This window comes from Rhinopithecus roxellana, chromosome 6, assembly GCF_007565055.1.
Source record: "Rhinopithecus roxellana isolate Shanxi Qingling chromosome 6, ASM756505v1, whole genome shotgun sequence".
In the NCBI taxonomy this organism is placed as follows: domain Eukaryota; kingdom Metazoa; phylum Chordata; class Mammalia; order Primates; family Cercopithecidae; genus Rhinopithecus; species Rhinopithecus roxellana.
Genome location: NC_044554.1, coordinates 96,729,355 through 96,746,875, shown reverse-complemented (window position 1 = coordinate 96,746,875; position 17,521 = coordinate 96,729,355). Strand labels below are relative to the sequence as shown.

Sequence of the window (17,521 nt, the reverse complement as noted above, 5' to 3'; positions counted from 1 at the left end):
AGATCACTTGAGCTCAGGAGCTTGAGACCAGCCTGGTCAACATGGTGAAACCCCAATCTCTACTAAAAATACAAAAGTTAGCCAGGCATAATGGTACACACCTGTAGTCCCAGCTACTCAGGAGGCTGATGCCGGAGAGTCACTTGAACCTGGGAGGCGGAGGTTGCAGTGAGTCGAGACTGTGCCACTGCACTCCAGCCTGGGCAACAGAGTGAGACTGTCTCCAAAAAAAAAAAAAAAAAAAAGTTAATTGAATAAAATAAAAATCAGATGTTACAAAAAATCCAGATTTCTCCACATTCCCTTAGAAAATGGGAAGATCTGGACAGGCATGTTGGCTCACACCTGAAATCCCAGCACTTTGGGAGGCGGAGACCGGAGGATCACTGGAGCTCAGGAGTTCAAGACCAGCCTGGGCAACATAGCAAGACCCCATCTCTACAAAAAAAAAAAGAAAAATAGCTGGGCATGGAGCACACGCCAGTAGTCCCAGCTACTCAGGAGGCTGCAGTAGTAGAATTACTTGGGCCCAGGAGGTCGAGGCTCAGTGAGCCATGATCACACCACAGACTGGGCGACAGAGTGAGACCCTGTCTCAAAAAGTAGTAAATAAAAGGCCGAGTGCGGTGGCTCATGCCTGTAATCCCAGCACTTTGGGAGGCCGAGGCGGGCGGATCACAAGGTCAGGAGATCGAGACCATCCTGGCTAACACGGTGAAACCCCATCTCTACTAAAAATGCAAAAAACTAGCCGGGCATAGTGGCGGGCGCCTATAGTCCCAGCTACTCGGGAGGCTGAGGCAGGAGAATGGCGTAAACCCGGGAGGCGGAGCTTGCAGTGAGCCGAGATTGCGCCACTGCACTCTAGCTTGGGTGACAGAGTGAGACTCCATCTCAAAAAGAAAAGAAAAAAAATACATAATAATAAATAAAATTAAAAAAATAATAAATGGCAAGACCTGACAACACAGGGCAGACTTCCAGCATGGCAGTCACCCCAGCATAGTTGGGAGCCCCTGCCCCCTTCTGATGGTCGTGGGCCCCGTGAGTCTCCTGGGGAGGCCCCACTTTCCCTTCATTATTTTTCTTACTCCCAATTCCTGGACAGGGTCCCCCAGCCCCTGTAAGCATTTCCTTTTTTTTTTTCTTTTGAGGCGGAGTCTTACTTTGTCACCCAGGCTGGAGTGCAGTGGCGTGATCTCAGGTCACTGCAACCTCCACCTTCTGGGTTCAAGCGATTCTCCTGCCTCAGCCTCCCGAGTAGCTGGGATTACAGGCGCCTGCCACCATGCCTGGCTAATTTTTAGTAAGGACAGGGTTTCATTATGTTGGCCAGGCTGGTCTCCAACTCCTAACCTCTAATGATTTGCCTGCCTCTGCCTCCCAAAGTGCTGGGAGTACAAGCGTGAGCCACTGCGCGGGCCCAGCATTTGCACTTCAACCCAAGTTAAAGGAATCTCTTTGAAGCACAGACATCCTTTTGTAAAAGAAGAAACGCTATCTCCTTTCCTTCTACACAGAGTACGAGTTGCTCTAGCTACATTTGCTACAAATCTAGCACCTTTCTAGAAACTAGCCCTGCCCAGGAGGGAAACAGATGCGATGAGGCAATCTGCGAATTTTCCAGAACAACACCGCCCTCTGCAGATGCCGCTTGTGCCTTTTCCAGTAGCAACAAATCAGCCAGGCCCCTGACCAGGGTTCCAGGGCTGCCTTCCCTCCTCTGTCTCCCATCCTAAGTGGATAAGTTATTCTTGGTGCCCAGCCTGGTCTCACCTTCTCTGAGGAAACTTTCTGCTCTGTCTCAGCCGCAGGATGCCCCTCTGCTGAGTCCGATAGAACTTCTTGGAGTTTTGGGTCTTCATCCGTTGTCTATGAATTTTCCCTGTCATCTGAAGCCACATTTCCTCTTTCCCAGAGCCTGGACTCTTGCCCATCTCCCTGCTGTCAGCGGTTTCCTTCCGTCCTTCAGCTATCATCAGTTATGAGATTCCTCCCTTCTGGGATACCTTCTTTTTTCTTCTTCTTCTTCTTCTTTTTTTTTTTTTTTTTTTTGAGATGGAGTCTTGCTCTGTGACTGAGACTGGAGTGCAGTGGCATGATCTTAGCTCAATGCAACCTCTGCCTCCTGGGTTCAAGCAATTCTCCTGCCCCAGCCTCCCAAGTAGCTGGAATTACAGGCATACAGGCATGCGCCACCACGCCCGGCTTGTATGTTTAGTAGAGACAGGGTTTCACCATGTTGACAGGCTGGTCTTGACTCCTAACCTCAAGTAATCTGCCCGCCTTGGCCTCCCAAAGTGCTGGGATTATAGGCATGCACTACCACACCCAGCTAATTTTTGTATTTTTAGTAGAGACGGGGTTTTGCTATGTTGGCCAGGCTGGTCTCAAACTCCTGACCTCAGGTGATCTGTCCTCCTCAGCCTCCCAAAGTGCTGGGATTACAGGCATGAGCCACCATGCCCGGCCAGAGACACCTTCTTTTTGGTTATTTTGCTAAGTCCAGTCCATTCTTCAAGGCTTAGCACATTGTCACCTCTTCCTTGAAGCCTTTCTTGATTGATACAGGCCACCGTGGGCTTCTCTACACTCCTGCAGTGCTTAGGATGGAGGTGGGAGATCAGCTAGGAATGCTTTGTTGACAGTGATGTCACATCCATCAAACAGCAGATTAAACTAGTAGAGATTTCCTTTTCTTACATAACAAGAAATCTGGAGGTAGCTGTGACTGGCAGTTGGTTCAGCAGCTTAAGATCTCAGTGCCAACACTTTAGGAGTGCTCCTTGCCTCATGGTTGCAAGGTGGCTGCTGAAGGTCCAGCCATCACATCATACATCATAGCAGGAAGGAAGAGGAAGGGGAAGGGAGCCATGCCAGCAGATTTCCTCTGTTCTCTACCTGTGGCCACCTAGTAAGGGAGTTTTCCCCTCTGTAGTAGTTGCAGGCAAGGGAAAAGGCTGGGGCACAGGGGTGTGTGTGCTCCTGCCTGTGCCCATGGCAGGCATTACCAATCAATCACTGCACTATTTCCTGCAGACCCCAAATGTGGCTGCAGGACCATTCTCATCATAGTACTCCAGGTAGCTCCTGTCAGTTGATTAAGAGGTGACATGGGAAATAAAACCTATTTGACATCAGATATTTAAAATGTCTTGCTGGCCAGGGATGGTGGCTCATACCTGTAATCCCAGCACTTTGGGAAGCTAAGGTGGGAGGATCACTTGAGGCCAGGAGTTTGAGACGAGCCTGGGAAACATAGCAAGACCCTGTCTCTATTTTTAAAACAAAGATAAAATGTCTTGCCTCATGAGATTTATGGGGTAAATGTTTTGGGGTTGTGTGTGTGTGTGTGTGTGTGTGTGTGTGTGTGTGTTTTAATTAAACAAATATATTGTCTTTTATTTAAAAAAATTATTGTTTATTTATTTTTTTGAGACAGTCTTGCTCTGTCGCCCAGGCTGGAGTGCAATGGCACGATCTTGGCTCACTGCAACCTCCACCTCCCAGGTTCAAGTGATTCTCCTGCCTCAGTTGCCCAAGTAGCTGAGATTATAGGCTCCCACCACCACGACTGGCTAATTTTTGTATTTTTAGTAGAGATGGGGTTTCACCATGTTGGCCAGGCTATCTCAAACTCCTGAACTCAAATGATCCGCCCACCTCAGCCTCCCAAAGCACTGGGATTACAGACATGAGCCACCGTGCTTTGCACTCCCCCCAGAACAACTTTAAACGGTATTCTAGGAAAGATCAAGTCCTCAGGACTATTCCAACCCCAAATCCTGGCCCCTCTTGGGCTTGGTTGAATTGTGTCTACTGTGGCCCCTCGTGGCACAGATGCCATAGTAGCTGGTCAGCCCCTGGACACTTGGCAACTTGCTAGAGTGTGGGAGCTGGAGGAGCCGGGGCTGAGTGCAGTGGTTCTGTGCCTGTCTCACCCCCAGGAGCCTGAATGAACTGCGGGTGTTGCTGCTGGAGGCCAATCGTCACTCCCCGGGGCCGGAGAGGGACCTGAGCCGCGAGGTGCACAAGGCTGAGTGGCGGATCAAGGAGCAGAAACTCAAGGATGACATCCGGGGCCTGCGTGAAAAGCTGACCGGGCTGGTAAGTGGGCTAGGGGTGGCCTAAGGGCAGGGGCACTAGTCCAGGTGGGGCTGGGATAACCTTGCTGTCAGGCCGTAGAGACTGGAGACCTCCTGGAATGACCCCAGGGACAGCTGAGTGACAGTGAGGATTTGAAATCTTCTAGAACCATAGTCAGGTGGAGGGACCCTGGCTAGCCACTTTTGCAGACATCATGGCTGCCTACGTGGCAGTCCGTGTGATACAGTGCAAAGGAAAACTTCGTATCTGACCTATCCAGAGGCAGGATGAGTCAATACAGGTAATGAGCTCCCTGTGCAAAGGAGTAATCAACCACAAGCCAGTGGTTCCTTGCTCAGGGTCCTGCAGTGAGGCTTCACACATCAGTCTCAGGAAGGAGATGAGAACTTGAAAGTCTATAGCAGGCCTGGGATTCTGGGAGCCTGAGATTTCTTTATTTTATTTTATTTATTTATTTATTTTTTGAGATGGAGTCTCGCTCTGTCGCCCAGGCTGGAGTGCAGTGGCGCAATCTCAGCTCATTGTAAGTTCCACCTCCCAGGTTCATGCCATTCTCCTGCCTCAGCTTCCTGAGTAGCTGGGACTACAGGCGCCTGCCACCATGCCTGGCTAATTTTTTTGTATTTTTAGAAGAGACGGGGTTTCACCATGTTAGGCAGGATGGTCTCGAACTCCTGACCCTGTGATCCACCTGCCTCGGCCTCCCAAAGTGCTGGGATTACAGGCATGAGCCACCACGCCCGGCTGAGATTTCTTTTCTGTTATGAATAGGAACCTGACTTCACTGAGTCTGCAGAGACTGGGGTTGGGGTAGGCAGGTGATGCTGGTAGCATAGGACAGGACCATCCCCATCCCTTGGCCAGGCCTGGCGGCTCACACCTGTAATCCCAGCACTTTGGGAGGCTGAGGCAGGTGGATCACTTGAGGTCAAGAGTACAAGACAGCTTGGCCAACGTGGTGAAACCCCATCTCTACTAAAAATACAAAAATTAGCCAGGCATGGTGGTGTGCGCCTGTAATCCCAGCTACTTGGGAGGTTGGGGCAGGAGAATCACTTGAACCCAGGAGGCGTAGGTTGGTGTGAGCTGAGATTGCACCACCGTACTACAGCCTGGGTGACAGAGTGAGACTTCGTCTTAAAAAAAAAAAAAAAAAAAAAAGAATAAACCATCCCATCCGTATCCATCCTCCTGTGATGAGCACTCAGGACAAGCCTGTGCCTGGTCAATGTCACAATATGGAGGGCGTGGGGTCCAGGAGGACAGGCCCTTGTCTGAGAAAGCTGCCCTGAAGCCCCCACCACCCTCCTGCCCAGCCACTGGGCTCAGCCACTTGCGGAGGTGATGGAAGGAGAGCAGGGCCCAGCCCTGGGCAAGGGGATGGTTCACAGGCTGGAGGGAGGGCCTCAGCTCCCGCATATCCGGGAGCAGGCCCTTGGCCCTCAGTGTTCAGGGATAAAGAGCATCACTCTGGTCACACACCCAGACTGTGGCTGTGGGGAATCACTGAGTCCTGCCGGCCTTCAAGTCCTGGCCTATCTGGCTAGCAGGGGTTTGGTGGCTGCGCCCTCTGTGGTCCCTGTGGCTCAACAGAAGATAAGCCCCTGGGGTTGGCACGGACTGGGGAGTCTTGAATCCCCCCAGGGGCTTCCCCAGAGCCTTGTAGGAGTGGGCAGTGCTGAGCTCACACTCGTGCCCACGGGGCACAGGTTGGTCAAGTTTACTTGGGAACTGGCGGCCTCTGCCTCCAGAGTAGCCTCTTGTCTTGTCACCTCCCTGCACTGTGTCCACGGGAGAACTTGGGAAACCTTGGTGGGTGGGTAGAAGCCTCTTGATTTCAGGAGGGAGGTTCTGTTGAGAGGAAGTTTGGAGGGTCAGAGTAGACAGGACTGGGCAGTGCTGAAGGATGGAGTTTGTGCAGGAGAGAGGCTGGTAGGCCTTGGGGCAGGTACAGCTCTGGGTGCCATGGTGGAGGTGACTATGGAGAAGAGGAACCTTATAAGACAGTTGGGTGGGGGCGGTGTAAGAAGAAGGGTGCCAGGTACGGTGGCTCATGCCTATAATCCCACCACTTTGGGAGGCCAAGTTGGGAGGATGGCTTGAGGTCAGGAGTTCAAGACCAGCCTGGCCCTCATAACAAGACCCCATCTCTACAAAAAAAAATTTTAAAATTAGCCAAGTGTGGTGGCATGCTCTGTAGTATCAGCTACTTGGGAGGCTGAGGTGGGAGGATCACTTGAGCCCAGGAATTGGAGGCTGTAATGAGCTGTGATTGCACCATTGCACTCCAGCCTGCACAATAGAGTGAGACTCAGTCTTTTTCTTGGGGCTGGGGGGAGAGGTGGGGACCGAGTCTCACTCTGTCGCCCAGGCTGGAGTGCAGTGGCATGATCTCGGCCCACTGCAACCTCCACTTCCCGGGTTCAAGTGATTCTCCTGCCTCAGCCTCCTGAGTAGCTGGGACTACAGATGTGAGCCACCACACCCGGCTAATTTTTGTACTTTTAGTAGAAACGGGGTTTCACCACGTTGGCCAGGCTGGTCTTGAACTCCTGACCTCAGGTGATCTGCCCGCCTCAGCTTCCCAAAGTGCTGGGATTACAGGCGTGAGCCACCATGCCCAGTCTCTGTCTTTTTTTTTTTTTTTTTTTTTAAAGGTAAGGCCGGGCACGGTGGCTCATGCCTGTAATACGAGCACTTTGGGAGGCCGAGGCGGGCAGATCACGAGGTCAGGAGACTTAGACCATCCTGGCTAACACCGTGAAACCCCGCCTCTACTAAAAATATGAAAAAATTAGCTGGGCGTGGTGGTGGGCGCCTGTAGTCCCAGCTACTTGGGAGGCTGAGGCAGGAGAATGGCGTGAACCCAGGAGGCGGAGCTTGCAGTGAGCCGAGATTGCGCCACTGCACTCCAGCCTGGGCGACAGAGCGAGACTCTGTCTCAAAAAAAAAAAAAAAAAAAAAAAAAAAAAAAACCAGAGGGAGGGGGTCCTGGGTTCCCCACTTGGAGACAATGGAGCACCTCACAGAGCCCTGAGAATCCTCTGGGTGATGCCCAGGCTTGGAACCCAGAGACAAAGTGAGGCTGGAAGACTTTCCTGCCTAGAGGCGAGACCCCCACCAACACACACACACACGTGTGTGCACATGCATACACACACACACACACTCATGCACCCTTCCACTCTCCTGCCGCTTCCAGGACAAAGAGAAATCCCTGTCGGATCAGAGGCGCTACTCCCTCATCGACCCGTCCTCGGCGCCTGAGCTCCTGCGGCTGCAGCACCAGCTGATGAGCACGGAGGATGCCCTGCGGAACGCACTGGACCAGGCTCAGCAGGTGGAGAAGCTGATGGAGGCCATGAGGAGCTGCCCTGACAAGGCCCAGGTGAGCCGCGGCCGGCAGGGCCCACCAGGAGGCAAGCCACCAGGCTGTGTCCTCGGAGTCCCCGTCTGAAGCGGGAGGCAGCCTTATCTTTAAAACCCTAGTCCGAGGAGGTAGGCAGCCCTGTCCTGGGAATGCCAGTTTGAAGGGGGAGGCAGCTCTGTCCCAGGAACCCCGGTCTGAAGGGGGAGGCAGCTCTGTCCCGGGAGCCCCGGTCTGAAGCGGGAGGCAGCTCTGTCCCGGGAACCCTGGCTGAAAGGGGAGGGAGCCCTGCCCTCTGGAACCCGCAGTTCAAGGAGCACATGGCTTTGCCCTGAGGGGCTTAGACTAAGAAGGGGCAGCCTTGCCCCTAGAGGCTTGGTCTTTGGGGGTGCTGGGAGCCCCAGGCTGAAGGGGTTGGAATTTGGAGCCTGAGATGGTCCCATAGGAAGACCTCGCCATCTAGTGAGCAAATCGGGAACTGCTGCCTCGCTCAGTGTCTCCCCTGACTCTTCCAGATCATTGGCAATTCCGGTTCTGCAAACGGCATCCACCAGCAGGACAAAGCCCAGAAACAAGAGGTGAGGGGCGCCTCAGCCCTCCCAGGTCCCTCCCGTGCAGGCAGACCTCTCTGGAGAAAATCCTTGAAACGTCACTACAGACAAAGATGCATTCTGCAGGAAGCTTTACAGTAGAGTCACTCAGGGAGGGTGCTGTTGCAGGCAAACTTGATTCTGGATTCACTCTGCTCTTTTGATTTTTGTTTTCTTCCCATCTTAAAAAAGTTACAGGTTGGGCGCAGTGGCCCACGCCTGTAACCCCAGCACTTTGGCTGGTCAAGCCAGGAGGATCACTTGAGCCCAGGAGTTTGAGACCAGCCTGGACAACATAGCAAGACCCTCTCTCTACCAAAAAAAAAAAAATATATATATATATATATATATATATTAAAAGGCCAGGCACAGTGGCTCTCATCTATAATCCCAACACTTTGGGAGGCCAAGGCCAGTGGATCACTTGAGGTCAGGAGTTTGAGACCAGCCTGGCCAGTATGGTGAAACTCCATCTCTACTGAGAATACAAAATTAGCCCGGTAGGGTGGCACACAGCTGTAATCCCAGCTACACGGGAAGCTGAGGCAGGAGAATCGCTTGAATGTGGGAGGTGGAGCTTGCAGTCAGCCGAGATCGCACCATTGCACTCCAGCCTGAGCCACAAGCACAAAACTCTGTCCCAAAAAATAGTAATAATAATTTTAAAAATTAACTGGGTAGGCCGGGCGCGGTGGCTCAAGCCTGTAATCCCAGCACTATGGGAGGCCGAGACGGGCGGATCACGAGGTCAGGAGATCAAGACCATCCTGGCTAACATGGTGAAACCCCGTCTCTACTAAAAATACAAAAAACTAGCCGGGCGACCTGGCGGGCGCCTGTAATCCCAGCTACTAGGGAGGCTGAGGCAGGAGAATGGCGTGAACCCGGGAGGCGGAGCTTGCAGTGAGCTGAGATCCGGCCACTGCACTCCAGCCTGGGTGACAGAGCGAGACTCCGTCTCAAAAAAAAAAAAAAAAAAAAAAATTAACTGGGTGTGGTGGCGCACACCTGTAGCCTTAGCTACTCAGGAGGCTAAGGCAGGAGGATCACTCAAGTCCAAGAGTTTGAGGCTGTAGTGAGCTAGGATTGCGCCACTGCACTCCAGCCTTGGTAATAAAGTGAGACCCTGTCTCTAAGAAAAACACAGAAAGAGAGAGAGAACCTAGTTCTGACAACAGAACCCCTGGAGCACAGGTGCTCACTAGAAACAGGATCAGCGTAGCCACAGAATCTGCCAAGCTCCAGACACAGGCAGGGTTGTGTGGGCAGAGCCAGCCTTGGAGGAGTCAGTGTGATTTTGTCCTCCTGGCCTTGTTTTCTCGGTCACCCTACAAGGCACATGGGGTCATCCCAGTTCACAGATGTGAAAACTGGCCGGGCGCAGTGGCTCACGCCTATAATCCCAGCACTTTGGGAGGCCAAGGCGGGCGAATCACCTGAGGTCAAGAGTTCGAGACCAGCCTGGCCAACATAGCGAAACCCCATCTCTACTAAAAATACAAAAAAAAAAAAAAAAAATCATCTGGGTGTGGTGGCACATGCCTGTAGTCCCAGCTACTCGGAGGCTGAGTCAGGAGGCGGAGGTTGTGGTGAGCCGAGATTGTGCCACTGCACTCCAGCCTGGGCAACAGAGCAAGACTCTGTCTCTCAAAAAAAAAAAGAAGAAAAGAAAAGAAAGAAAGATGTGAAAACTGAGACTTGGAGTCTCCAGTTTAATTTCCTCTGATCTAGCCCCGCACAGGCACTCAGGGCTCTTTGTAAAACCTGCTTCTGGCTGGGTGCGGTGGCTCACGCCTACCCCAGCAATTTGGGAGGCCGAGGTGGGTGGATCACGAGGTTAGGAGATCAAGACTCTCCTGGCCAACATGGTGAAACCCCGTCTCTACTAAAAATACAAAAATTAGCTGGGTGTGGCACATGCCTGTTACCCCAGCTACTCAGGAGGCCAAAGCAAGAGAGTGGTTTGAACCAGGATAATCGCTTGAACCAGGGAGTAGAAGGTTGCAGCGAGCTGAGATCACACCACTGCACTCCAGCCTGGTGACAGAGCAAGACTCTGTCTCAAAACAAACAAACAGACACACAAACAAAAAACCTGCTTCTTCCCCTCAGCTTCCCATCAGCACCTCCCACCCCACCTGCTGTCTCACTCAGCCCCAAACACACAGCAGGGAGGCACTTCCTGCCTCAGGGCCTTGGCGGGCACAGTTCCCTCTATGCTGGTGTTCCCTCCTCCCCCACCCAGCCCCACCTCCTTTCCTCCCTGACCCCCGCTCTGACTGCCTGGCCCTCCAGGCTCTCTGAGACCCTTTCTGATGATGCTCTTTATTCTCTCTAGGACAAGCACTGACCCTGAGGGGATACCGTGTGGAGTGGTCCAGTCCACACCAGAGTCCCCTTGCGCGGCTGCCCAGCAGCACCTCGTCCAGGCAGGAGCCAGGACTGTCACTTTGGAGACAAAACAGTGTAACAATAACGTACTCACCGCCGCGGACAATCCCCCACCCTGATCCCCTGCCAGACCAGGACGCTTCCTCAAGCCCAGCCTTCCACAGAGAGTGTGAACGGTACAGCCCTGGCCTGACCCGGGGACCTTCGGCCTGGACACCCGGCAGCTTCTGGATTTTGTCAGTGCAGGCAGAGGGTATCCGGCCAGGACCCTCTGTCCAGAAGGAGCTGCCCTTAGGACCATCTTAGCGCCCCTGTCCTCTTTCTGGCCGTTCTCCCTCCGGTCTCCCCAGAGGGGCCAGCGGGGGGGAGGGGAGCAGGGTGGGGCTAAGTTTGTCCATGCAGGCACCAAGGGGGAACGTCCAGTCTTTAAGAGCCAAGTGGGGGCCCCTTTTCCGAAGCCACTTCCAGGCCAAGGCAGTCCCCAGGGCTTCTTGTCCCCACCTTCTGAACTTTCTTCAAACAGTGGTACCAGTTCCCCTCAGCCAGCCTGCCTGCCCAGCAAGGCCCCCAGGTTGAAGGTGTTGGCGGGGGCGGAGGGCAGGGGAACAGGATCTTTCTCCCGCCGCCCACCAACACCAACACACACACACCTCTAAGCTGCTGGCCGAAGATGTCACCAAGGCCAGAGATGCAGTGTTAACGAAGGTTTGGAAGCCCCTCTCCTCACCTCCCACCGTGACCTTGGGCAAACCCAGACTCAGAGCCCAGGGCAGAGGCAGCTCAGAGTGGAGGCTCTAGGCAGGTCAAAGGTCAGTAATACGGTTCCCCTGGGGTTGACCAGATGTTGCAAACATCTGCACCCACCTGCAGATGCATCTAAGCAGGTCCTTATGTGCATACCACGTTCACGTGTGCACACACACACACGCACGCATGCACTCAGAGGGACCACGTGTGCACAGATGACCGTGTGGGTGGGTGGTGGTGTTTGAGTGGGTGGCGGCGTTTGCTGTGAACCACGCTCAGGCCACACAGAGACACATACTTGGTTTCTGGGACTGAGACCCAGGCCTGGCAGGACCGTGCCCACAGATACTGCAAATGTTCCTACAGCCTAGAGGTGCTGTATACACACACAAGTACACACAGCCAGGCATTCGGGGTGTGGGTGCCACATGGAACATCCCTTCCTGCTCTTGCCAGGCACCTGCACAGAGCGTCTCCAGCCCCATCTCCTAACAGGGGCTGGGAGTAAGAGAAATCTAACTGCCCCCCACCCGTCTTCCCCTCAACCCTGCTAAGTTATCCCAGGCCTGTGCGTGGTGGAAAAAGCCAGCCTTGGCCCTGCAGCCTCCACCTCTCTGCTGGAGGACTGACAGGTTGCTTACAGCTTTGCACCCCGGCATCAGCACAGGGGGCCCTGCCCCACCCTCCGGCAGCTCAGGGAGTGTTTTCCTGTGAGGCCTCCCCCATCAGGGGACCAGAAGGAGAAGCCCGATGCCCCGTCCCGGCTTTCCCAAAACGCACAGGACACGTGTGCAATTCATAGGAAAGGCCCAGGTTGCCCTCGTGAGTACCACCTGCTACAGGTAGGTGGCGCTCACGTTCCTGCCCAAATGCAGCCTATCGGGGAGTCAGAGTCGGTCCCCCCGGCCCACCTCCCAGTCCCTGTTGGCTTTTGGTAGCTCTCGCATGCAGTTCTATTAACAGCTGTCTAGAAGCGATGCTTTAGTGGCCTAACCCAGGGTCAAATACAGCTCTTTCTAGCAAAATCAGGCAGCTCTGCCCCATCTGCAGGGGCACCGATTAGTCTACTAACAGCCAGAGGTCCACCTAGCCGAGCGCTGGGAGAAGCTGAGCCGCCGGAGGTGGGCTCCTGGTGATGGGTGTCCAAGAAGCGGTTTCCCTGGGAGCTTCTGCCTCTGTGGGCCTCTCAGCCTGCCTGGTGTGGCCGCCCGGGCGTGGCTCAGCCATGTCCCCTCCCCAGGTTCTTCCTGCACCCCTCCCCTCCCCACAGTGGAATTGTTGAAGTGTGGCGAGTCTGTGCTCGGGACAATAAAGCTTGTGACAGGTCCAGGACCCCTGCAGTTGTCTCGTCTGCTCCTCTCCGTGGGGACCCTGGGCTTCCCGATCTCTCCCAATTCTTGGGCACCCTGGTGCCAGGAGATGGCCCCCGATCCTGCCCTCTGCCAGCTCATTGCTTCCCAGGTAGGCACGACCTCAGGGAGGCTGGAGCTGAAGACATCTGGGGCTGTCCTTGTCCCGGGAGAGGAACCTTAGCAAGGACAGGCAGAGGACAGGTCCTGGGTTCACATTTGAACCTGCTGGAGGGATAAATAGGCCTGCAAAAAAAATCAACAGAAACAGTAATGGATCCGCTCACACACTTGTGATGAGTCCGATGAGGTTTCCAGCCTCAGTGGGCAAATTCTGGTTCCTGCAGCAGGCTTTCTGGAGATCAGATCAACAGCACAACGTGTTGCAAACTTTGTGGTCAAATAGGCTTTCTTTTTTTTTTTTTTTTTTTTTTTTTTTTTTCTTGAGACGGAGTCTCGCTCTGTCGCCCAGGCTGGAGTGCAGTGGCCGGATCTCAGCTCACTGCAAGCTCCGCCTCCCGGGTTTACGCCATTCTCCTGCCTCAACCTCCCGAGTAGCTGGGACTACAGGCGCCCGCCACCTCGCCCGGCTAGTTTTTTTGTATTTTTTAGTAGAGACGGGGTTTCACCGTGTTAGCCAGGATGGTCTCGATCTCCTGACCTCGTGATCCGCCCGTCTCGGCCTCCCAAAGTGCTGGGATTACAGGCTTGAGCCACCGCGCCCGGCCTCAAATAGGCTTTCAAGGCCAGGCGCTGTGGCTCACCCCTGTAATCCCAGCACTTTGGGAGGCCCAGGCGGGTGGATCATGAGGTCAAGAGATCGAGACCATCCAGGCTAACACGGTGAAACCCTGTCTCTAATAAAAATACAAAAATTAGCCGGGTGTGGTGGCGCATGCCTGTAGTCCCAGCTACTCGGGAGGCTGAGGCAGGAGAACTGCTTGAATCCAGGAAGTGGAGGTTGCAGTGAGCTGAGATTGCACCACTGCACTCCAGCCTGCCAATAGAGCGAGACTCTGTCTCAAAAAACAAAAAAAACAAATAGGCTTTCAAGTGGAGGTTGCCTCCCTGGAAGATGGAACGAGGATCTTTTTTTCCCCCCCCAAGATGGAGTTTCGCTCTGTCACCCAGGCTGCAGTGCAGCAGCATAATCTCTGCTCACTTCAACCTCCGCCACTCAGGTTCAAGCAATTCTCGTGCCTCAGCCTCCCAAGTAGCTGGGATTACAGGTGCATGCCACCACACCTGGCTAATTTTTATATTTTTAGTAGAGATGGGGTTTCATCATGTTGGCCAGGTTGGTCTCAAACTCCTGACCTCAAATGATCTACCTGCCTCAGCCTCCCAAAGTGCTGGGATTACAGGTGTGAGCCACCATGTCAGTTCCTCAAAATATGTTTTGTGTAATTATTATTATTATTATTATTATTATTATTATCTTGTAGAGACAAGAGTTTCACTCTGTTGCCCAGACTGGAGTGCAGTGGCATGATCTCAGCTCAATTCAACTTCTACCTCCCAGGTTCTCGTGCCTCAGCCTCCCAAGTAGCTGGGACTACAGGCATACACCACCACACCCGGCTAATTTTTGTATTTTTAGTAGAGACCAGGTTTCATCATGTTGGCCAGGCTGGTCTCGAACTCCTGACCTCAAGTGGTCCGCCTGCCTCAGCCTCCCAAAGTGCTGATGTTATAGGCATGAGCCACCGCACCTGCCATTTTTGTTGTTGTTGTTTTGTTTTGTTTTGTTTTTGTTTTTGTTTTTTTAGAGATAGGGCCTTCCTCTGTCACCAAGGTTGAAAGGCAAAGTCTCCATCATGGCTCACTGCAACCTCCAACTCTTGGGCTCCAATAACCGTCTCACCTCAGCCTCCCAAAGTGTTAGGATTACAGGCATGAGCCATTGCGCTTGCCCAACTCTTTTTTAACTCTTTGATTTCGAGATCATTTTAGACTTACAGAATAATTGCAAAAAATAGTGGCATTCCCATACATTCTTTCCCAGCTCTCCCTGGCATTAACAGCCCACATAACCGCAGTACAATGACCCAAACTAGAAAACAAACATTGGGCCAGGTGGCTTATGCTTATGATCCCAGCACTTTGGGAGGCCGAGGCGGGAGGATCACTTGAACCCAGGAGTTCAAGACCAGCCTAGGCAGCATACCAAGAATGTTGTCTCTTAAAAAAAAAAAAAAAAAAAAAAAAGCCAGGCACAGTAGCTCCTGCCCGTAATCCCAGCACTTTGGAGGGCTGAGGCTGGTGGATCACCTGAGGTCAGGACTTCGAGACCAGCCTGGTCAACAGGGTGAAACCCCTGTCTCTACTAAAAATACAAAAATTAGCCAGGCGTGGTAGCGCGCACCTGTAATCCCAGCTACTTGGGAGACTGAGGCAGGAGAATCGCTTGAACCTGGGAGGTGGAGGTTGCAATGAGCCAAGATCATGCCACTGCACTCCAGCCTAGGCGAGAGAGCAAGACTACATCTCAATAAATAAACACATAAATAATAAAAATAAATAAATACATAAATTACCCAGGTCTAGTGGTATGTACCTGTAGTCCCAATTAGTTGGGAAGCTGAGGCAGAAGGATCACTTGAGCCCAGGAGTATGAGGCTGCACTTCAGCCCGGATCACAGAGTGAGACTCCAACTCTAAAAATAAAAAATAAAATCAAAATGGGCAAAGGATCCGAAAACATCTTGCTCCAAAGAAGATGTACAAATGATCAATAACATGTGAAAAGATGCGTAACAACATGAGTCATTAGGGAAATGCAAATCAAAACCACAAAGAGATACCACTTCACACCTACTAGGATGCCTAAAACTTTTAAAAAGACAGTAGCAAGTGTTGACAAGGATGTAGAGAAATTGAAACTCATGTATTGCTGGTGGGAATGTAAAATGGGGCAGCTGCTTCAGAAAAGTTTGGCAGTTCTTCAAAATATATTTTTTGTTTTTTAAGACTCCATCTTAAACAAAACAAAACAGCCTGGGCAACAGGCTGGAGGTGCAATCTTGGCTCACCACAACCTCTGCCTCCCAGGTTCAAGTGATTCTCCTGCCTCGGCCTCCTGAGTAGTTGGGATTACATATGTGCGCCACCACACCCAGTTAATTTTTGTATTTTTAGTAGAGACAGGGTTTTGACATGTTGGCCAGGCTGGTCTTGAACTCCTGACCTCAAGTGATCCACCCGCCTCGGCCTCCCAAAGTGCTGGGATTACAGGCATGAGCCACCGCACCAGTTCCTCAAAGTATGTTTTTTTTACTTTTTTTTTTTTAAGAGACTTTTTTTAACTTTTTTTTAGAGACGAGGGTCTCACTATGTTGCTCAGGCTGGTTGTAAATTCCTGGGCTCAAGCAATCCTCCCACCTCACCCTTCCCAAAGGGCTGGGATTACAGGCATGAGTCACCATGCGCAGCCCCAAAATGTTAAAACACAGAGTTACCATATGACCCAGAAGTTTTACTCCTAATTATATACTCAAGATAAATTAAAGCATTTCCACAGAAAATCGTGTACACACATGTTAATAGCAGCATTATTTGCAATAGCCAAAAAGTGGAAATAAGACAAATGTCCAATCAACAGACAAATGGATAAACCAATGTGGTCTGTCCATATAATGGAAGGTTAGTTGGCCATAAAAAGGCATGAAACGGCCAGGCACGGTGGCTCACACCTGTAATCCCAGCACTTTGGGAGGCTGAGGTGGGTGGATCTCTTGAGGTCAGAGTTCGAGACTGGCCAACATGGTGAAACCCCATCTCTACTAAAAATACAAAACAATTAACCAGATATGGTGGCAAGCATCTGTAATCCCAGCCACTCGGGAGGCTGAGGCAGGAGAAATGCTTGAACCCAGGAGGCGGAGGTTACAGGGAGCCAAGATCGTGCCACTGCATACCAGCCTGGGCCACAGAGCAAGACTTGATCTCAAAAAAGGAGTGAAACACTGACATTTGCTACAACGTGGATATACCTCCAAAGCATCCTGTTAAGTGAAAGCAGAGAGACACAAACAGTCACGTACTGTGTGATTGCACTTATGTGAAATATCCACAAAGATGAATCCATGGAGACACAGGCAGATTGCCGATTGCCAGAGGCCAAGGGCTAAGGAAAATGGGGAGGAACTGCGTAATGACTATGGGGTGATGAAAATGTTTTGGAATTCACCTGAACAAGAAACAGTAAAAAACAACAAAAAGGAAGGAAATGGTAGAGATGGTAGCTGTATGACATTGTGAATGTACTAGTGCCTCTACAAAATGATTAAATTAACGTTGTGTGCACTTCACCTCATAAGATACTTTTTGAAAAAGAAGCCGGGTGCAGTGGTTCACGCCTGTAATCCCAGCACTTTGGGAGGCGGAGGCGGGCAGATCACAAGGTCAAGAGATCAAGGCCATCCTGGCCAACATGGTGAAACCTCGTCTCTACTAAAAGTACAAAAATTAGCCGGGCATGGTGGCAGGCGCCTGTAGTCCCAGCTACTCAGGAGGCTGAGGCAGGAGAATTGCTTGAATCCAGGAGGCAGAGGTTGCAGTAACTCGAGATCGTGCCACTGCACTCCAGCTTGGCGACACAGCGAGACTCCATCTCAACAAACAAACAAAAAAAACAAAGTCTATCCTTGCCTACTAACAAGGAAACTTAAAAAAAGAAGAAGAAAAGGCTGGGCACGGTGGCTCATGCCTGTAATGCCAGCACTTTGTGAGGCTGAGGCAGGAGGATCGCTTGAACTCAGGAGTTCAAGACCAGTCTGGGCAACACGGTGAGACCTCATCTCTACAAAATATTAAAAATTAGCCGGATCAGGGGCCATGGCTCATGCCTATAATCCCAGTACTTTGGGAGGGCGAGGCAGGTAGATCACTTGAGCTTAGGGGTTTGAGACCAGCCTGGGCAACATGGTGAAACCTCGTCTCTCTATAAAAATATTTTTTAAAATTAGCAG

At 51.9% G+C, this 17,521-nt stretch overlaps 1 protein-coding gene across 3 annotated transcripts in view; it reads left to right on the top strand.

Annotated features, from left to right (window-relative positions):
• CLIP2 (CAP-Gly domain containing linker protein 2) overlaps positions 1–12,542 on the top strand; it is a 109,409-nt gene extending 96,867 nt beyond the window's left edge. For 2 of the 3 annotated variants that reach the window (XR_004058073.1, XM_030933075.1), the window contains exons 14-17: positions 3,948–4,107; positions 7,310–7,495; positions 7,990–8,052; positions 10,403–12,542. Coding sequence is in view for 2 of the 3 variants with exons in the window: in XM_030933075.1 (XP_030788935.1) it covers positions 3,948–4,107; positions 7,310–7,495; positions 7,990–8,052; positions 10,403–10,414 (421 nt within the window). In the remaining variant the exon portion in view is untranslated. The remainder of the gene's footprint in view (positions 1–3,947; positions 4,108–7,309; positions 7,496–7,989; positions 8,053–10,402) is intronic. The other variant, XM_030933076.1, reaches the window with a different exon arrangement.
• Positions 12,543–17,521: the final 4,979 nt, after the last annotated feature.